The sequence below is a fragment of the Ranitomeya variabilis genome, chromosome 4 (genome assembly GCF_051348905.1).
Source record: "Ranitomeya variabilis isolate aRanVar5 chromosome 4, aRanVar5.hap1, whole genome shotgun sequence".
Lineage (NCBI taxonomy): Eukaryota > Metazoa > Chordata > Amphibia > Anura > Dendrobatidae > Ranitomeya > Ranitomeya variabilis.
Window position 1 is genome coordinate 431,776,254 of NC_135235.1, and position 22,842 is coordinate 431,799,095.

General features: G+C 42.3%; 1 protein-coding gene across 7 annotated transcripts in view; it reads right to left on the reverse strand.

Moving 5' to 3' along the window:
* Positions 1-11,842: 11,842 nt before the first annotated feature.
* The window catches only part of TMEM100 (transmembrane protein 100), a 96,000-nt gene continuing 85,000 nt past the window's right edge, over positions 11,843-22,842 (reverse strand). For 4 of the 7 annotated variants that reach the window (XM_077257591.1, XM_077257588.1, XM_077257592.1 and 1 more), the window contains exon 3: positions 11,844-12,476. In XM_077257591.1, the coding sequence (XP_077113706.1) occupies positions 12,006-12,410 (405 nt within the window). In that variant the 5' untranslated portion in view covers positions 12,411-12,476 and the 3' untranslated portion in view covers positions 11,844-12,005. Of the gene's footprint in view, positions 12,477-22,842 lie in introns of all 7 variants that reach the window. The other 3 variants (XM_077257595.1, XM_077257594.1, XM_077257593.1) reach the window with 2 other exon arrangements.

A 22,842-nucleotide genomic window follows, 5' to 3' on the forward strand; every position in this document is an offset into this window, starting at 1 on the left:
GGATGTGGATGGAAGATAAAAAATTTATGAAAGAAAGAATTTCAAGCTGTCCTGCAGGCTCAGCGTGCAAAAGTGTCATCGAAAACAATCCATCAACATTTTAATGACATGAAACGCCATAGCAAGGAGGACCTCACTGTTAACACAGACATAAAAAATCTGGACTGCAGTTTGTCAAAATGTACTTCAGCCAAAATCATTCTAGGAAAGTATCTTGTGGACAGATGAGACAAAGACAGAGATTTTTGGTAAAGCACATCATTCTAATGTTTACCGAAAGCAAAATGAGGCCTACAAAGAAAAGAACACAGTACCTAAAGTCAAATATGGTGGCGGTTCAAAAATGTTTTGGGGTTGTTTTTCTGGCTCTGGCACTGGTTGCCTTGACTGTGTACAAGGCATCATGAAATCTGAAGATTACGAATGGATTTTGGGTCGCACTGTAGTGCCCAGTGTCAGTAAACTGGGTTTGTGTTCTAGGGTCTTCCAGCAGAACAATTGCATCAAAAATACCTTAAGAAGAACCCAGAAATGGATGGAAACAAAGCGCTGGAGAGTTCTGAAGTGGCAAGCAATGAGTCTAGATCTAAATTCAATACAACACCTGGGGAGAGATCTTAAAATTGCTGTTGGGAGAAGGCACCCTTCAAACATGAGACCTGAAAAAGTATGCAAAAGAAGATTGCTCAAAAATTCCATTTGAGAGGTGTAAGAGGCTTGTTGATGGTTATAGGAAGTGGCTGATTGTAGTTATTTATTCCAAAGGGTGTGCAACCAAATATTAAGTTGAGGGTATCAATAATTTTGTCCAGACCATTTTTGGGGTTTTGTGTGAAATGATGTCCAATTTGCCTTTTTTTCTGTTTTCTTTCATGCTGTTCCAATACACACAAAGGAAATAAATGTGTATAACCAAATATGTGTAATTGCAGCAATTTTCTGGGTGAGATACTTCATTTTCTGGAGCAATTTCAAGGCTGCTAACACTTTTGGCCACAAAATATTTTATATATATATATATATACACACACACACACACACACACACACACACACACACACACACACACACACTGTATATATAATATTGCATCTGATCAAATAAGAATTCAAATTTATTGAATTAATCTATTTTTGGAGCCATGCTGTAAATTACCCTTGTACAATCATGGCACTTGTTGGTGCTTTTAAAGAATTTGAATGGTTATTGACTTTATTCTATCTATCTTTCTTTCTCTAACTGTATATTGGTTAAAAGAGGGCTGTTATATTAACCTGCCAAAACAGGCCACCTAAATAGCTGACATTCCTGGCTTAGTCGGCTAGATGAAGTTCTGGGCAGGCCAAGAATGAATGTACTTGAAGAGGTTAAACTCACAACCAAGTAGCAACCACAATAAACATAACGCAAATAACATGAAATTCCATTCCCCCTCCAACGTCACTGTGACCAGCATACATCAACCAGACTAGGCTTTAGACCGCACTAGGAAACCTTAGTCAACAGCTGTAGCACCCAGTCCCTCAAAACACCTATACTGTACGCTACTAAAGCTCACTCCCGTTCTGGCAGTGCTATAACTAGGAAACCCTTTTTCTTTTATCCACCTGTTCAATTATTTATCATGCTATGTGTTTCCTGTTAATTGTCACTCATGCATAGGCTTTATGTTGTAAGTGGACACCCTAATATTTTTAATGACCTTAAGCAAAGTGATTGACATTGGATAGCCGTGTCAGGTGTTCCTAGTGACGCAATATGTTCTCCCAGCAGCAGGAAAGCTTCCTGTCGTGATTAAGTTGGAGCTATGAATGTAACAAAATGTGTTGTCAACTTTCCTCTGATGCAAGACATTTTATTATAGTGTCTGGTAACAGAGCAATGTAGCAACGCAAACAGTGGCTTTAAATACACCGCTCTGCTCCGCTCTCCCCCCATTCAGCCTTCTACATGTATAGCAAGTCCTATTTTAAAACCCTGGCATCGGAGATATTTATCAATCCACCGATGTGCCCTCAAATCTCCAGATGCATCCAGAATTTATCTGTATATGCCTCCAGATCCCTGATAGAATACAATTCCAGATGGGTATATGAAATTCTAGATTTTTGGGTTGAGCATATTTACAAATAAACATTTTTTAATTACATTTCTCACATTTTAACATTTTTTAACATTAACACTAACAAAGTAAGAATTGAAACAGCCTAATTTACACAGCAGGATAAAGTATGAAAAATAAAAAAAAAATGATATTAAGAGAATGGGTATGTCTGAAGACATTGGTCAGTGAGAGAGGAGGAGACTATGAATGAGGTATTTCAGACGTTCTAGCAGAAACACGGAGAACTGATAACAACAAGACCGAACACATACCTGTCTAACTAAGCAGATGACTAAATGATTGATGGAAATAGTGCAATAGTGATTGATTTTCCCCAAAAATGTGGCAGATGTTCAAATGCGTAAAAAGGAAGTCATTGATCCTAAATTAGCAGCATATTATGTAGACCTTTCCATATTTCAACTATAAATGGTCTATGTATGTTCTTTAGCATAATTTATTTAGAATATTTTATTATACTGTGCTCCCAGATCCCATCAGGCAAACTGAAAGATCTCTTTATACCTTATTTCACACATTGTAATGATCTGATACTTCCTCATCCATATCACAATCCATTATTCATACCCAACAGGCAGATTTCATCTACTCACTTTATTAGGCCGGTTTCACACGTCAGTGGCTCCGGTACGTGAGGTGACAGTTTCCTCACGTACCGGAGCCACTGACACACGTAGACACATTGAAATCAATGCATCTGTGCAGATGTCATTGATTTTTTGCGGACCGTGTCTCCGTGTGCCAAACACGGAGACATGTCAGTGTTCGTGGGAGCGCACGTATTACACGGACCCATTAAAGTCAATGGGTCCGTGTAAAACACGTACCGCACACGGACATTGTCCGTGTGCAGTCCGTGTGCCGTGCAGGAGACAGCGCTACAGTAAGCGCTGTCCCCCCCACGTGGTGCTGAAGCCGCCATTCATATCTTCTCTGCAGCAGCGTTTGCTGTAGAGAAGATATGAATAATCCTTTTTTTTGTTTGTTTCTGGTGTTTAACATAAAGATCCCTGTCCCCACCCCCCTCCCACCCCCTGTGCGCCCGCCCGCTGTTATTAAAATACTCACCCACCTCCCTTGCAGTGTCCTGTCCTGGCCGCAGCTTCTCCTGTATGCGGTCACGTGGGGCCGCCCATTACAGAAATGAATAAGCGGCTCCACCCCTATGGGCCCCACGTGACCGCTCATACAGTAGAAGGTGCGGCCAGGACAGGACACTGCGAGGGAGCCGGGTGAGTATTTTAATGCCGGCGGCTGGGCGCACAGGGGGTGGGAGGGGGGAGGATGCCCTAAAGTTTATTTTAAACACATAAAAAAAAAAAAAAAAAAAAAAAAAAAAAAAAGATTTTTCATCCCTTCTCCCCAGCGAGCGCTGGAGAGAACGGATGAATTGCGCTTCAGCACCATGCTGGGGAGACAGCGCTTACTGTAGCGCTGTCTCTCCTGCACGGTCCGTGTGGTACCCAGGCGGCACACGGCTGCCGCACGTGTGCCACTCGGATGGCCTACGTGAGCTCACGGACACACGGACATGTAGATTGTAAGCTCTCACGAGCAGGGTCGTCTTATTTTGTTTTATTCTGCTTTATTACTGTATTGTTAACATTGTTACCTATGACTGTTGTGTTTGAAACTGTTAAACTGTAAAGCGCTGCGGAATATGTTGGCGCTATATAAATAAAGATTATTATTATTATTATTATTATTATTATAACTCCGGTACCGATTTTTTCCGGTACCGGAATTATCTGGACGTGTGGGACAGGCCTTACTATGAGTTTTATTTCACAAATGTAACCTCAGCTGTGGTCTTAGCATACTGGAAATATGTACTCGACCGTGCTCACAAATTTCTACGTACCATAAGGCTATGTTCACATGTTCTGTTTTTGCAGCATTTTTTCAAGCTTGTTATGCAAATTTTCAGCTGCGTTTCACAGTACCAGCAAAGTCTCTAAGATTTATGTATTCATTGGGTTTTTTTCTGACTATTTTTTCAAAGAGCTGCATTTTTGCAAAATGCAGCATGTCATTTCTTTCAGCTTTTTTTCAGCGTTTTTGCAGCATTTTTCACCCAATGAAAGCAATGGGTAGTGCAAAAAAATGCCATAAATGCAGGTTTTGCTGCGTTTTTGGTGCCAAAACCTGATGAAGTTTAATCAGATTATTTTCTATGCACTAAATATTTATCAGCATGCACAAGAGACATATGTATCCTGACAAAAATGCAGCAAAAAAAAACACACAGCAAAAATGGCACAACAAAATTGCTGCAAACAGTAAGCAAAACCTACTTTTTGAAGTTGCTTCTTTACTGCCAAGAGAGCAGGTTTTGCCTGTGGAAAAAAAACGCATCAAAAACGCAACATGCGAATATAGCCTAAGCCTTGATAACACTTTGCCTAGTAAGCATAGCTGTTTTTACCCCAGACGTGACCTGCCTTTTGTTTCAGTATCAAAATGTGGCTCCATGACATCCACTTGTCAACCATATTGTCTTTTATGTGGTTGCTTCTTTTCTCACCTATTCACTCAGACTTCCTTCGCTCTACAATTTTCCTGGCAGTAACAGTAGAAAAACCATTTCATTGTCCCATCCTACTCATCGAGTAAAGACATTGAGTGGAACATCTTGTGGCATCAACAACCAAAAATGTATTGGTTTATCGGTTACCGGCTTCACCCAAACTTATAGCTTTCAAGAGTAGTTCAGTTGGAAGTGTGCAAGTGTTAACTTGACTCTTCATTGGGTTGTTCAGACCTATGACCCAAAAGTAAAAAAAAAAATATGTACTCATCTCTCAATTTCTCACTGTTCCTTTATAGAGATGCTTGAATTCTTCAAAGGTCTCTGAGTATTCTTTTCTGGAGGGAACATACATGTGATAGCTGCAGATGTGACCAATCAATTTAAACTAAGTTTTAGAATGAAAGTGCATTTACGACAAATTTTTTTTTAGTAGGATTATCCGTTATTGGAAAACATATTAGTAGTGGACCCAAGGAAGTAAGAAAAACAATAAAAAAAAAAAAAAAAAGATACTGACCTCTTGGACCAATGCTTCTCCTTCATAGTTAGTATTGTGTCCCTTTGTAGTCTGCTGAGATCACATGAGCGTTACAACCAATCAGCAGCTGATAATCGGATGCATCTATCACATTTAGAGCAAGAAGAAACATTGACTACAGAGGAGCAGCCCTAGAATTATTCTCAAATCCCTTCGATCATTAATAATGGATTGTTCAGTGGTGGTGTTTTCTTTATACATTTATAGTATGAACACCAAGGACACAAACTCCTGGCACATTGCTGACCAAATTTATAAACTAGCTCTACGGTATGAGTGTAGCACTTCTATACTAATATTTTTGCAGTTGTTCTTTAGCGGGAAACAGTTAACCAGTCTTCACATGATCATACAAATCCCTGTTGATTTCATTTTGCACATCAAGCTGAGCAACCTGTGGATATTGCTGTGTTGAAAGTCGGATGTAATTGTTCTTTTGAACAAGCGATATGACAGTGAGAACTTCCTATGAGTTTATTTTTTCCTCTAGAGCCGCAGGATTCATGTTTAGCTATAGGAAAGACTTTATAAAAGCAGCATTTTTTCCATGATTACCGCTACAGTCTTTTAGCAGACCAATTGTTATTAGTATATCTTCAACAGTCCGCCATCAGTCATGCTTCTCATAGCTTGCTAATCAGAAGGAGGTTCATGCATCTTGGCTACTAATGTAGGGCCTTTACCATTGCTGACACATGGAGATGGAGCCTAAAATTTCACACAGCGGCAGCTCATTATAATGTTGGCTTTTCAACCCTGGACAAAAAGGGACTGGTCTTTGTTTCCTCCTAGACGTTTCTTTTGTAAAAATGCAGTTCTTGTGGAGAAAGGAATCCTAAGCAGATTTTTACATATCTGCTATGCATAGCACACTTCAAGTCCGCTAAGGGGACTATTTAATATAGCAAAAAAAAAAAGTTTAAAAAAATATTAATATAAAAAAAACACAAAAATTCAAATCACCTGAATTTGCCCCCATAAAAAATAAAACAATGAAGAAAAAAAACTACACATTTGGTATCACTGCGTATAAATGTCCGATCTATCAAAAATAAAATAAATTAATTTGAATGGTAAACAGTTTAACGAGAAAAAAAATCAAGATGCCAAAATTCCTTTTTTTTTTTTGGTCACCGCAAATTGCAATAAAATCAACACATCATATCTATGCCAAAATGGTATCAATAAAAACATCAGCTCAGGGCGCAAAAAAATAAGAGTTCACACAGCTCCAGATCTCAAAAAAAGAGAATGTTACAGGACTTCGAAAATGGGGACAAAAGCAAATTATTGTTTTTTTGAAATTTTTGAATTTTTTTACCACTTAAAAAAATATATATGTATGGTATCTGCATAGCTGTACTGACCTAGAGAATCATATTGCTAGGTCAGTTTTATCATATATTGAGCATGGTAAAGAACCCCAAAAACCATTGTTAAATTGCACTTTTTTTGCAATCTCACCACACTTACAGTTTTCCAGTACACTATGAAGCAGAATGAATGGTGTCATTGAAAAGTACAACTCATCCCGCGAAAAAACAAGCCCTCATATGGCTATATGGTTGGAAAAATAAAAAAGTTATGGCTCTTGGAAGAAGAGGAGGAGAAAACGAAAAATGGAAAATTGCCCAAGGGTGAAGGGGTTAAGATCCATGTATAATCGACATGGAACACATGCAGATTATGTCATAATTTTTAATAAGCGTTGCAGCAAAATTTTCTACAAAATCCTCTAAAATTACCAACAAGGTAACCTGCAAAGAAAAGATTTTAAATGCATTAATTCCGAACAAAAAACACAGCTTTAATAGCAGCACTATTTTTTAATAAAACATATATCTCATACAAAAACAGACCAAAAAGTGCTAGGTTGAATAAGTTTATCGTTAATTTACAAAAAGGTGACACATTTAAGTATAAATCACATTTAAGACAAAACAGAATTACAATTAGCCATCTAAATACACTGTAAATACAACATGAGTAAAAAAAATCTACAAGTACCACCAATATCATTCACTGCAGCACAATGAAGTACTGACATCCAAGATTTGATTTCAGACCTATGTTTCAGACACTAGATTAGCTTTGTTGCACATTTAGTCTCATGGAATAATTGCTACAGCTACAGACATTTCATCCTTCATTGGATTTCCCAGATACAGTTTTGATTATCTGCAAAGCTGAACGTTTCGATTAGTCATCTGAATGCATATTAATTGTGGAGACAGAAAAAAGCAATTATAATGTTTGCCAGATATGCCATCACTGGGAGTTTCTACAAGTGAGAAATAAAGCTTGTTATACACAATTCATAATATATTCTATGTACAGATATTGCAAAGAACAGGTTTAAAGGCATTCTACTCTTGGACCAAAACTGTTAGATAACAGGGATGTAATATAGGTAGCGTAGTAATTGCAAATGTCTATAATCCCTGGTGCCTAATAAAGCCCAATGGACCTACCCCTACATAGAAGGACACCAGTATGATGCTTGGGCATGGCCTACTTGGAGAGGAGCACATAAAGCCCATTAACCACATTACTACCTAGGAGGACACCAGCATAATGCTTCAGGAGTACCCACTTGAGAAGGCCCACATAAGGTCCAGCAGATACACTACTAAATAAAAGGACATCAGCATGATGCTTGGGGAAGATCACCTAAAACCTAATGGTTTAATTACTACATATTAGAACACCACATGATGCTTGGTGAGGCCCACTTAAAGCCTTATGGTCTCATTACTAGATAGGAAGACACCCCACAATGCTGTTGGAGGCCCGCTTAAAGTCTAATGGCCTCGTTACTACATAGTAGGACACCACATGATGCTTGGGGAGGCCTACATAAAGCCTTATGGCCCCATTACTACATAGGAAGACACCCCATAATGCTTTTGAAGGCCAACATAAAGCCTAATATCCTCCTTACTACGCAGTATGACACCACATGATGCTTGGAGGGGCCATTGAAAAGTTTTGTATTAGGGGCTATGGAGCTTCAAGTTACACCTATTAAAGGGAATCTGTCAGTAGGTTCAACCCTCATAAGCAGTCTATATGGGCATGCAGGTCATAGGAAGTTGATTAAATCAATACCTTGATATCTACGATCAGATGTCTTATTCCAGAGAAATCCATGTTGTCCTTAATATGTACATGAACTGTTAAGATCTAATGCATGACAGATCTTCTAAAGAATCTGTTTACAGAACTTAATATTAATGAAAGAGGGGGCATTACCAGTATAATATGTAGATCGGGAAAGCAGACAGTGAGTCATTACATGTCTCACACTAGGAACTCCCTCTTTCATTTAGAGGCACATTCTCATGAAGATCTGTGTCCGATCTATAGATCTTAACAGTATATTAAGAAAAACACAGATTTCTGTGGAATAAGACCTCAGATTGCAGATATCAAGGAATCATTTTATTCAGATTTATATGACCTACTTGCCCATATAGACGGGTTAGGAGGCTTTATCTGACAGATTACTGTTAAATAGAATACAAGAGTGATCATCTAATCCTCCCACTTTTTAACATTAACTGTTTCCCTTTTAGAAGTCAATAAAATAACAGTATTTTCATTAGCTTTGAAAATCCTGTACAAGTTGGGTTACATGAAAACTAGGGACATTCATAGGTTCTTTCAGATAAGATTTATTAAAAATAATTTTACAATATCAACTAAATGTCTGCCGTCTTGCATAGTGAGCTACCGTATATTTGATTCACTCATGAAATATGACACTATGGAGAATTCTTCCAAGTCGTTACTGTAGGACTATAATACCAATTTTCTATCAATTTTGAAAAAATTACGCACGTGCCAATTTGAAGATCGCATAGGTAAAGGGGCAGAAAGGAAAAGGAGGTTAATGAAAAATCAATCGTACTATACGATTCAGCTTACCCCATCATAGAATCTATTACTTTCTGAGGAACAGCTCTAGCAGAGGAACGAGGGCAGGTGGGGAGGCTGAAGTTGTGGTTGGACCCATATTAATTTTGCCATTTTCCTTCCACAGTCAATATCCTAGTTATTACACAGTATGATTATGCTGAAATGTCATCCAAATTTGCCAATAGGTTTAGTAAAATAATGACAATAGAGATGAAGCATCTACATGGGGATTACCTACAACTTGAGGTTTTCTGGTTCTTGCTTCTAACGTTTGCACTTGGTAATTGAAAGTCACAAGGGGACAATTGGAAATACAAAGAAGTTGTGACTGCATAATATATTAGATCCTACCTGAAATATCTCTTCTGTGTAAGTCTCGCTACTTAGAATATTTTTTTATAATATTAGAATAGTATGCGTATATTGCCAAACCCTCGTAGCTGAGATTCGCACACTTCACAAGTATGTTCCTGTGCAGATAATATATATTCATTTTTAATACCGTGTATCAACTCTAGGCTTAATATAATTATTATGACTAGTGTCTGTAAGTATATTTGTGCAAATTAGTCATGAATCACTCATTAGGATGTAATTGTAATCCAATGATACATCTAATAGGCTTCTAACATCTTTACAACTATTATTACATTATTCATGTGCAGTTCCCCTTATTGATTTCAGTTTAATGTGGTTTGAGTTATAACAGAGGAGTCAACATCCAAAAACACGATGGCTGCTGCTACTTTACTATAGTCCACATTAAAAAATGACTTACTATCACAACCTGCCTAACAAAACAAAGTAAGCTTAGGCTATGTGTGTGTCCTATTTTTCCAGCAAAAATGGACAACTATTGGGCAAGAAATGCTCCCGTTGAGGAGGTCATTGGCCTCTACAGTGAATATAACACTGGATAGAAATAAAATGCAAGTATGTTCATAACATTAACATTGCTGCTCTGGTTACAGAATAGGTGAATAAAGAAAATTTGAATCGACCAACCAAATATTGCTATTATAATCAAAAGTCCTCATAACAACCAACCTGCATGGCACAATGTCAGGAACTGTATGAGAAATGCACTGACCCTAAATGTCAAAATGAACCCTATCATAGTCATCACAACCTCAGCTCAATGCATAAATACAGTTAGGTCCATATATATTTGGACAGAGACAACATTTTTCTCATTTTGGTTATAGACATTACCACAATTTAATTTTAAACAAAACAATTCAGATGCAGTTGAAGTTCAGACTTTCAGCTTTCATTTGAGGGTATCCACATTAAAATTGGATGAAGAGTTTAGGAGTTTCAGCTCCTTAACCTGTGCCACCCTGTTTTTTAAAGGGACCAAAAGTAATTGGACAATTGACTCCAAGGCTATTTCATGGACAGGTGTGGGCAATCCCTTCATTATCTCATTCTCAACTAAGCAGATAAAAGGTCTGGAGTTGATTTGAGGTGTGGTGCTTGCATTTGGAAGGTTTTCCTATGAAGTAAACATGCGGTCAAAAGTGCTCTCCATGAAGGTGAAACAAGCCATTCTTAAGCTGTGAAAACAGAGAAAAAACCCATCCGAGAAATTGCTACAATATTAGGAGTGGCAAAATGTACAGTTTGGTACATCCTGAGAAGGAAAGAAAGCACTGGTGATCTCATCAATGCAAAAAGACCTGGGTGCCCACGGAAGACAACAGTGGTGGGTGATCGCAGAATAATCTCCATGGTGAAGAAAAACCCCTTCACAACAGCAAACCAAGTGACCAACACTCTCCCGGAGGTCGGCGTATCAATATCCAAATCTACCATGAAGAGAAGACTGCATGAAAGTAAATACAGAGTGTTCACTGCACGGTGCAAGCCACTCATAAGTGTCAAGAATAAAAAGGCTAGACTGGACTTTGCTAAAAAACATCTAAAAAAGCCAGCACAGTTCTGGAAGAACATTCTTTGGACAGATGAAACCAAGATGAACCTCTACCAGAATGATGGAAAGAGAAAAGTATGGCGAAGGCTTGGTACAGCTCATGATCCAAAGCATACCACATCATCTGTAAAACACGGCGGAGGCAGTGTGATGGCTTGGGCATGCATGGCTGCCAGTGGCACTGGGTCACTAGTGTTTATTGATGATGTGACACAGGACAGAAGCAGCCAAATGAATTCTGAGGTATTCAGAGCCATACTGTGTGCTCAGATCCAGCCAAATGCAGCAAAACTGATTGGTCGTCGTTTCATACTACAGATGGACAATGACCCAAAACATAAAGCCAAAGCAACCCAGGAGTTTATTAAAGCAAAGAAGTGGAATATTCTTGAATGGCCAAGTCAGTCACCTGATCTCAACCCAATTGAGCATGCATTTTACTTGTTAAAGACTAAACTTCAGACAGAAAGGCCCACAAACAAACAGCAACTGAAAACCACTGCAGTGAAGGCCTGGCAGAGCATCAAAAAGGAGGAAACACAGCGTCTGGTGATGTCCATGAGTTCAAGACTTCAGGCAGTCATTGCCCACAAAGGGTTTTCAACCAAGTACTAGAAATGAACATTTTATTTAAAATTATTGAATCTGTCCAATTACTTTTGGTCCCTTTAAAAACAGGGTGGCACATGTTAAGGAGCTGAAACTCCTAAACCCTTCATCCAATTTTAATGTGGATACCCTCAAATGAAAGCTGAAAGTCTGAACTTCAACTGCATCTGAATTGTTTTGTTTAAAATTCATTGTGGTAATGTCTATAACCAAAATGAGAAAAATGTTGTCTCTGTCCAAATATATATGGACCTAACTGTAAATGCCAAAGCTCAATTGTTAAAAAAATGTCCAATCTGTCCAACCAATGCAGACCAGTTTCAGTCCATATCATTCAAGATGTCCTCCACCATTAAGCAAATAAACTCCTTTGGTTTGCCACTAATGCTGTCTGGCTCTCTCTCCTTTTAGCTCTCTTTTTCCGTTGCCTAATTTTCCAGCACAACGCACTGGAGCAGACCAGAAGAAGTCCAGAAGAAAGTAGGACCAGCCCAAAGACAGAGATAATGGATCCATGAGAGTTGAAACTATAAGCCACGGCTGTGACTACAATGCCTGCTATTAGAATAACGACTCCAAAAGGGATAGTGCAACGATAGCAAGATAGCTCTGCTCCACCAGTTGCTGCAGTTAATTGGGTTTCATTCACTCTTGGAATAGTTGTAATGATGCAGTCATTGGCACGCTTCTCCACCATCATAGGATCTGAAGACTTTGGAGAACCCAAAAGTATATCTTTGATAGGCTGCTCCATCATTTTGATTCCATCAAGTTTGAGGTGTGAATTTATGCAACTTCTTTATTGGGTCCAAATCTAATTAAACTGTGCAAAGAAAAAACATAAATGCGTTAAATACAATCCACATATAATATATAAGCATATCATGTAATTCTACATCTAAGACCAAAATATGACAAGGATGTCACACATGTAATAGCGTACATATTTACAGCAGTAGATTTAGTTGGGGCTGGAGTATGAAGCTGTCACCAGGTATTTCCCATATAAAGTAGGGCCAGCACCTGTAAGCCTTCATATACAGTATTGTAGAATGCTTACTATATGTCCCCAATGTGCTCTCCATAAAAAAAAAAGCTTTTATTCTATTCACCTACGGCATGGTGCGGTCGAATGGGTATAGCTGTTCTGGATCTGGCGCCTCCTCTCTTCTTGATTCGTATGGATGACGTGTTCTACATCATCCACACAGTGTCCTCAGCATAGCACTCCTGTGCAAGCGCACTTCTCAACCCTGCCATAAAAGTAGTAAAGTACTGTAATGTGCATGTGGGGAAAGGCTAAAGAGCGCCGGCGCATGCGTACTACAATACTTTGCTATGCCCCTGATAGGTCAGAGAACTGCGCGCGCACAGAAGCAATATGCAGATCACGCTGTCTGGATGACGTAGAACGTGGTAACCTCAGGATGCAAGAAAAGAGGAGGCGCCATATCAAGAACAGTGACGCCCATCAGAACGGACAACTCCATAGATGAGTATAATAAAAGCTATTTTTTGTTTTATAGAGAGCGCATTGGAGACATATAGACAGCATTCTAGAATGCTGTCACATAGGGCTTACAGGTGCTGGCCTTACTTTATGTAGTAAAAACCTGGCAACAGGTTCCCTTTAACATACAGTACATGTCAACTGATCTTTCTATGGCAGTTAAGAGTGAAAGAGGATATGGATACCTTGTAAAAAAGAGGATATGGATACCTTAAGTGATTTATATTTTTCACTAAAATGCATGATTTAGGAGAAAAAAAAATAAATATTACAATTGGGTTTCATTAAAAATTTTGCACTTTTTCCTTTTTCTGAGGAAATTACAGACTGTATTGCAGCAAAGGACAAGAAAGTATTTTTAAAAGTGACTGAAAAGCCAAGTGCCTAGAGATTTATCTATAGTGTTTGTAGCTTTGCCTTCTGCCCCGGCAGAGACATTGAGTTACTCACCACTGCAGCCTCTTTCCCATACTTCCTGCTCCGGCTGCCGATGACCAGGTTCGCACATCACAAGCAGATCCCCAGGCACTGTGCTTAGGGTGCAGAATCCTGAAGTGTCCCCAGCCAATGGCTGTGGACACTTATTATTTAAGGCACCTCCACCCAAGGGAGGTGCCTGTGCAATGTAGTAAGTTTGTTCCTAAAAACACTCTTGTCAGTTCTCAGGTCCCAGTGCTCGTATTCCTGTATACCTTCCTGTCTATCAGCCGTGCCTGCCTGTCTATCAGCCGAACCCACCTGCCTGTCTACCAGTCCGCTCTTGCTAGTGCTCAGACAGTTCCACACATACCTGCCAGTGCTCATCTCCATATCAGCCAGTCCTACACATACCTGCCAGTGGAAATCTGTACATCAGTCGGTCCCACACGCATCTGCCAGAGCTCAACTCTGCATCAACTGGTCCAGTCCGCACCTGCCAGTGCAAATCTGTTCACCAGCCGCTCCTGCACACAACTGCCAGTATATCTCTGTACATCAGTCAGTCCGGTCTGTATCCATGGTTCTCATATTCCTACAGTGCCTGCCTGCATTTACTATTCCTTCCTCCGGGCCATCCTTGCTACCCATCCCTTGGGAATCAGCTGCCATATACCCAAGGTCAGTCCTGGTATACCACCTGGTCCCACCTCCTTTGGTGAGACACCAAGTTCCGCTACTCTAGGCTTTCCTTGGTCCTCGGCATAGTGGTTCCACCATCCAGCCTGTTACAGTGTGGTTTGTCTTAAAGGGGTGATTCCAGAATATATTATATTTTTCAAACTTCCATTATTATAATAACTCTAAAGTAACCACAGCCATGCCTTCAGATACTCACTGGCTATTTTTTTTCCTCCTCTATAACTGCGTCTGTCTGCTCAGTGTGAAGTAGGCCGTGCTTCAGTGCTGACATGCGACCAATGTAGACTATATATCCCACAAAAACCTACTTTTTCAGGCATGCTGCTCTCCGCCATGTACTGATAACGTTAGCAACCCCTCCAAACTGTTCTGTGGTCTGCTAATGGCTCCTGAAGAAGAGCTAATAGGCAGTAACATGGTGCTGTCCACAGCTTCTAGTATATCAAGGAAATTAATTGTTCTACGACCCCACCACTCTGTATTTTGGTTTATAATCATCCATCCCCTAGTTCTGTAAGTGTTATCGATATATTTTCCTACGTGTGCTGTCCTATGTCTTTTTTGTCCATAGCAACCAATCACAGTGTAACTTTCATTTTACCAGAGATGTTTAACCCCTTAGTGACAGGGCCACATTTTTAAAGAAAGTAGAAAAAAATTGGAGTCCGGCTCAACTAGTCATCAGTAAGACTGCCTAGTGCAGTTGACGGGGTCATGTCGACCATGTAAATTTTTCTTTTGTACGCACTATATTTTCTTTTGAAAAAGAAAAGGAAAATCCAGTCCTGGTGAGCCGGACTCCAATTTTTCTATTTTCCTTGATGTGAGGCCAGGGCGAGGCCAGTGTGTGAGCCCCAGGTGGATGAGCATAAAGAAACTGGGTGAGCTGGAATCAAGTTCCCAAATTTTTAAAATCTGACCAGAGTCACTTTCCATGGAAATATCTCTGGAATTCTTCAACAAATCCCAGTGATTTTGAGACTGTTTTTTTAGTGACACATTATACTTTATGATAATGGTAAATTTAGGTTATGTTTGTTTATTTACAAAAAATATAAAAACTTTGACAAATGTAAAAAAAATTAGCAATTTTCAAACTTTGAACGAATATCCCTTTAATCCAAATAGTCATACCACAGAAAAATATTAATAAATAACATTCCCCTCATGTCTGCTTTACATCAGTACCATTTGTAAAATGTTATTTTATTTTGTTAGCCTTTTAGGAGGTTTAAAATGTAGCAGCAATTTTTCATTTTTTCATGAAAATCTACATAATGTATTTTTTTAGAGACCTATCCATGTTTGAAGTGACTTTATGGGTCCTATATTTCGGAAAACCCCAAAAAGTGATACCATTTAAAAAATAGCACCCCCTGGCATATTGAAAACTGCTGTCGGGTAGTTTATTAACAATTCAGGTGCTTTTCAGGAATTAATGCAAAGTGACATAACAGGAATGAAAAAGTGTATTTTTACCACCTAAATGGCCCTAACTTCTGAACAGGCCGCTATAGGTAGCAGACTCTAAGGCCGCTATTTGGTCGTGAACAGCCATGGCAAACATCAGGATCAGACAATCATGATTTTGGGTGCCAACGGGGATAAAGAGGAAGCCCCCACACTCTGTTAACCCTTTATATGATATAGTCATTATTGACAGCAGCATCTAAGGGGTTAAACAGATATGGACGGTGTCAACACGGATCGTGGCTGATGCAGAGAGTTGTCAGATATAGTGTACAGCCGACAGCTGCTAGATTGTCACCTGTATCTGGATGCTATTCTTTTATATCTCAGGTCAGTTAAAAGATGCATTGACGGTCATTAAGGGGTTAAAAAATGAGAGCTGAACTTTGAATGGTTGCTGTGGGCAATAATGTCAGTTTCTCCTTTTAGACAGTACTCTGTAAATAAAGACCCAGTTTTTGTTACATTGTATGAAAAGGAATGCCCATTTTTTCCAGATCGCAGATGTTTTTACTTGTATGTTTTCCTGAATTTTTGCAATCCTTACTAGTAGGGTTGAGCGACTTTCATTTTTTAAAGATCGAGTCGGGTTTTGTGAAACCAGACTTTGTCCAGAGTCGAGTCGAGTGCAGTCGGCCGATTATCGCGAAAAGTCGGGGATCGACCGAAACACGAAACCCAATGCAAGTCAATGGGGAAGCATAGTCTGCAGTGAGTGGAGGCCAGGAGACCTGTGCCAGTGACGTCGCCAACGAGTATGCCCCCCCCCCACCTGTTGAAGGAACCTGCACTTTCATCTGCACCTTCCTCTTTGTCCCTGTGTAAGGTGGTATAACATGCGGGAAGGGGAACCTTACTTTCAGCAGGGTCAGATTCTGGCTGTGTAGAGTGCAAGGGGAATGTAGTGGTCTAGGTCAATGTACCAGCAGACTCATCTAGCAGTGGCTGGGGAATGGGCAGGATGAGGAGGAAACAGATATAGGGCCAAAGAATAAAGTAGGCTAAATGCAGTTCAAAATTGGTAACAGGACTAAACTGGCGGCATTGCTTTGTTGAGTGGAGTAGCAAACCCAGGAGCAGCAGACACTGTTTTAAGGGCCCAAACACACTAATAGGCCAAATGCAGTTTAATATTTGCTACTGTAGGCCAAAAGCCAGAAGGTTGAAGCTCAGCTTTGTTCAGTGGAGGACAACACCAGGCAGGGGCAGACACCGTTAGTAGGCCCATAACCACCTATTTTTAAAAACACAGCACTTAAAGAGAGCCAGAAGGTGGAAGCTCAGCTTTGTTCAGTGGAGGACAACACCAGGCAGGGGCAGACACCGTTAGTAGGCCGGAACCAACAATCTTTTAAAAAACAGCACTTAATGAGAGCCAGAAGGTAGAAGCTCAGCTTTGTTCAGTGGAGGACAAACACCAGGGAGCAGCAAACAGAGGTATTAGGCCCCATCCAGCAATTAAAAAAAAAAAAATAGCTTAATCAGAGCCAGAAGGTAGAAGCTCAGCTTTATTTAGTTGAGGACAACACCAGGCAGGGGCAGACACCGTTAGTAGGCCGGAACCAACAATCTTTTAAAAAACAGCACTTAATGAGAGCCAGAAGGTGGAAGCTCAGATTTATTCATTTGAGGACAACTTGAATTAGGGACTGCAGACAGACTTACCAGGCTGTCCCCTGTGTGGACCATGCATCCAATACATTAACCCATTGCGCCACAAAGGACACGTAACCTTCCGTGGCCATGCCTACAGGTCCATGTGTCTGTTGTCAGGTGTACCTTTGGACTCACAGATTGACAGAATGCAAGGACAATGTGGTCTTTAACATGCTGGTGGAGGGGTGGGATGGCTTTTCTCGCAAAAGAATTGTCAACTGGGTAGCTCATAGCGTGGTACAGCGTAGTCCATCATGGCTTTATTAATATTAAATAAAATAAAAAAATAGGCTCTATGCACTGTAAAATAGGTTCCAGGGGTACACGGGCAGCAGTGGTCTGGTCAGTGGAGGCCTAGTGGAAGGAGGGACCGCAGACAGGCTTCGAAGGCCTAACATAATAAAATGGGCAGGCTCTATGCACTGTAAAATAGGTTCCAGGGGTACACGGGCAGCAGTGGTCTGGTCAGTGGAGGCCTAGTGGAAGGAGGGACCGCAGACAGGCTTCGAAGGCCTAACATAATAAAATGGGCTGGCTGTAGGCACTTTATAATTGGTTCCAGGGGTACACGGGCAGCAGTGGTCTGGTCAGTGGAGGCCTAGTGGAAGGAGGGACCGCAGACAGGCTTCGAAGGCCTAACATAATAAAATAGGCAGGCTCTATGCACTGTAAAATAGGTTCCAGGGGTACACGGGCAGCAGTGGTCTGGTCAGTGGAGGCCTAGTGGAAGGAGGGACCGCAGACAGGCTTCGAAGGCCTAACATAATAAAATGGGCTGGCTGTAGGCACTTTATAATTGGTTCCAGGGGTACACGGGCAGCAGTGGTCTGGTCAGTGGAGGCCTAGTGGAAGGAGGGACCGCAGACAGGCTTCGAAGGCCTAACATAATAAAATGGGCAGGCTCTATGCACTGTAAAATAGGTTCCAGGGGTACACGGGCAGCAGTGGTCTGGTCAGTGGAGGCCTAGTGGAAGGAGGGACCGCAGACAGGCTTCGAAGGCCTAACATAATAAAATGGGCAGGCTCTATGCACTGTAAAATAGGTTCCAGGGGTACACGGGCAGCAGTGGTCTGGTCAGTGGAGGCCTAGTGGAAGGAGGGACCGCAGACAGGCTTCGAAGGCCTAACATAATAAAATGGGCAGGCTCTATGCACTGTAAAATAGGTTCCAGGGGTACACGGGCAGCAGTGGTCTGGTCAGTGGAGGCCTAGTGGAAGGAGGGACCGCATACAGGCTTCGAAGGCCTAACATAAAAAAATGGGCTGGCTGTAGGCACTTTATAATTGGTTCCAGGAGTACACGGGCAGCAGTGGTCTGGTCAACGGAGGCCGATTGTAATGAGTGTCTGCCAGTTAGTAGTCCAAAACAACAAATAAATGTGAATGTCTCGCATTAAAACAAAACAAAAACACTAAAGGGTGCAATCATTAGGTTCAGGGGTGGGATCCTCTGCGTTGTTTCAGACCTACTAATTTAGCGCAAAGTATTTACTGTGGTAAATAGAGGACACTGCCCCTGACTATGTTAAGTACCATCATACATGTCAACACAATGGTATTATCAGTGGCAGGTATGGAAGGATGTCAGCGCATAGACTAAACATTGGTGGAAGTGTGAGAGATAACTGTGGAAGTGGTAGAGCAATGTTTGACCTGGGGGTGGGTGAACTCTCTTGTGGCCGGCGGTACAGGCCCAGGGCCCCTCATGTTACAACAGTGTGTCTGACGTTGGGTGCGCACCACCACCGCCAGAGACACTTTATTGTACTATGAGGGACCCAGTAGCAATGCCGTCGACCAAAAGCGAGCACACCCACCTCTTCAGACAAACAGCAGTCTCACGGGTGCTTGCGCCAAGTCACGATACCACGGCCCCGTGTGGGGAGTTTGGCCATTTAGGGAGGTGTAAACATGTCGTATGCTGGACAATCAGCTGCAGCAAATTAGACATTAGAAAAGTAATTCACAGTAGTCCACAGGCAAGAGCTTTTCATAGGAAAGCTAGGTGTCGGCCGGGCAAGGTGGGGCAAAAGATTTCGAAATCCAGTTGTGGTTCATTTTAATGAATGTTAGATCATCAACATTTTGGGTAGCCAGACGAGTCCTTTTTTCGGTTAATATTGAACCTGCAGCACTGAATACTCTTTCTGATAGGACACTAGCTGCCGGGCAAGCAAGCTCCTGCAATGCATATTCTGCCAATTCAGGCCAGGTGTCTAATTTGGATGCCCAGTAATCAAATGGGAATGACGGTTGAGGGAGAACATCGATAAGGGATGAAAAATAGTTAGTAACCATACTGGACAAATGTTGTCTCCTGTCACTTTCAATTGATGCAGCAGTACCTGTCCTGTCTGCGGTCATAGCAAAATCACTCCACAACCTGGTCAGAAAACCCCTCTGTCCAACGCCACTTCTGATGTGTGCACCCCTAACACTCCTAGTCTGCTGGCCCCTGGAGCTCGTGTGAGAACGATCACGTGCGCTGTGTGCTGGGAATGCCTGAAGCAAACGGTCAACAAGAGTTGATTGTTTGGTTGCTAATATTAGTTCCAAGTTCTCATGTGGCATAATATTTAGCAATTTGCCTTTATAGCGTGGATCAAGGAGGCAGGCCAACCAGTAATCGTCATCGTTCATCATTTTCGTAATGCGTGTGTCCCTTTTTAGGATACGTAAGGCATAATCCGCCATGTGGGCCAAAGTTCCAGTTGTCAAATCTCCGGTTGTGATTGGTTGAGGGGCAGTTTCAGGCAAATCTACGTCCCTTGTGTCCCTCAAAAAACCAGAACCCGGCCTTGCCACGCAACCAATTTCCAGTGCCCCCGGGAAAGCTTCCTCATTAAAAATATACTCATCCCCATCATCCTCCTCGTCCTCCACCTCCTCTTCGCCCGCTAACTCGTCCTGTACACTGCCCTGACTAGACAATGGCTGACTGTCATCAAGGCTTTCCTCTTCCTCTGGTGCAGACGCCTGATCCTTTATGTGCGTCAAACTTTGCATCAGCAGACACATTAGGGGGATGCTCATGCTTATTATGGCGTTGTCTGCACTAACCAGCCGTGTGCATTCCTCAAAACACTGAAGGACTTGACACATGTCTTGTATCTTCGACCACTGCACACCTGACAACTCCATGTCTGCCATCCTACTGCCTGCCCGTGTATGTGTATCCTCCAACAAAAACATAACAGCCCGCCTCTGTTGGCACAGTCTCTGAAGCATGTGCAGTGTTGAGTTCCACCTTGTTGCAACGTCTATGATTAGGCGATGCTGGGGAAGGTTCAAAGACCGCTGATAGGTCTGCATACGGCTGGAGTGTACAGGCGAACGTCGGATATGTGAGCCAAGTCCACGCACTTTGAGGAGCAGGTCGGAGAACCCAGGATAAGTTTTCAATAAGCACTGCAGCACCAGGTTTAAGGTGTGAGCCAGGCAAGGAATGTGTTTCAGTTGGGAAAGGGAGATGGCAGCTATGAAATTCCTTCCGTTATCACTCACTACCTTGCCTGCCTCAAGATCTACTGTGCCCAGCCACGACTGCGTTTCTTGTTGCAAGAACTCGGACAGAACTTCCGCGGTGTGTCTGTTGTCGCCCAAACACTTCATAGCCAATACAGCCTGCTGACGCTTGCCAGTAGCTGGCCCATAATGGGACCACTGGTGTGCAACAGTGTCATCTGCCGATGGAGTGGTTGGCCGACTGCGGTCTGTGGAAGAGCTGTCGCTTCTGCAGGAGGACGAGGAGGAGGAGGAGGGGGTGCGAACGCCTACAGCCAACTGTTTCCTAGACCGTGGGCTAGGCACAACTGTCCCGAAATTGATGTCCCCTGTGGACCCTGCATCCACCACATTCACCCAGTGTGCCGTGATGGACACATAATGTCCCTGGCCATGCCTACTGGTCCATGCATCTGTAGTCAGGTGCACCTTTGTACTCACAGATTGCCTGAGTGCATGGACGATGCGCTGTTTAACATGCTGGTGCAGGGCTGGGATGGCTTTTCTGGCAAAAAAGTGTCGACTGGGTAGCTCGTATCGGGGTTCAGCGTACTCCATCAGGGCTTTGAAAGCTTCGCTTTCAACTAACCGGTAGGGCATCATCTCTAACGAGATTAGTCTAGCTATGTGGGCGTTAAAACCCTGTGTACGCGGATGCGAGGATAAGTACTTCCTTTTTCTAACCAGAGTCTCATGTAGGGTGAGCTGGACTGGAGAGCTGGAGATCGTGGAACTTTCGGGTGTGCCGGTGGACATGGCAGACTGAGAGACGGTTGGAGACGGTATTGTTTCCACCGGTGCCCTAGATGCAATATTTCCTCCTACAAAACTGGTGATTCCCTGACCCTGACTGCTTTTGGCTGGCAAAGAAACCTGCACAGATACTGCCGGTGGTGCGGAAAATGGTGGCCTTACAGTGATGGAAGGGATGTTGCGTTGCTGACTAGCTTCATTGGCCGAGGGTGCTACAACCTTAAGGGACGTTTGGTAGTTAGTCCAGGCTTGAAAATGCATGGTGGTTAAGTGTCTATGCATGCAACTAGTATTGAGACTTTTCAGATTCTGACCTCTGCTTAAGCTAGTTGAACATTTTTGACAGATGACTTTTCGCTGATCAATTGGATGTTGTTTAAAAAAATGCCAGACTGCACTCTTCCTAGCATCGGATCCCTTTTCAGGGATTGCAGACTGAACTTTAACCGGATGGCCACGCTGTCCTCCAACAGGTTTTGGCTTTGACACGCGTTTTGGCCCAGATACGGGACCGACAGATGGAACCTGTTGCGATGTTGATACCTGCTGCGGCCCCTCCTCCACCTCTGCTTCTGAACTACTGCCGCCTGCACCCTGTTCCCCCAATGGCTGCCAATCGGGGTCAACAACTGGGTCATCTATTACCTCCTCTTCGAGCTCGTGTGCAACTTCGTCTGTGTCACCGTGTCGGTCGGTGGTATAGCGTTCGTGGCGGGGCAACATAGTCTCATCAGGGTCTGATTGTGGATCAGTACCCTGAGAGGGCAATGTTGTGAACTGAGTCAAAGGAGCAGCATAGTACTCTGGCTGTGGCTGTGCATCAGTGTACTCCATGTCAGAATCTACTTGTAATGGGCATGGCCTGTTAAGTGTTTCACTTTCTAAGCCAGGGACGGTATGTGTAAAGAGCTCCATGGAGTAACCCGTTGTGTCGCCTGCTGCATCCTTCTCTCTTGTTGTTGTTTTTGCTGAAGAGGACAAGGAAGCGACTTGTCCCTGACCGTGAACATCCACAAGCGACGCGCTGTTTTTACATTTACCAGTTTCAGAAGAGGAGGCAAAAGAGCTAGAGGCTGAGTCTGCAAGGTAAGCCAAAACTTGCTGTTGCTGCTCCGGCTTTAAAAGCGGTTTTCCTACTCCCAGAAAAGAGAGCGTTCGAGGCCTTGTGTAGCCAGAC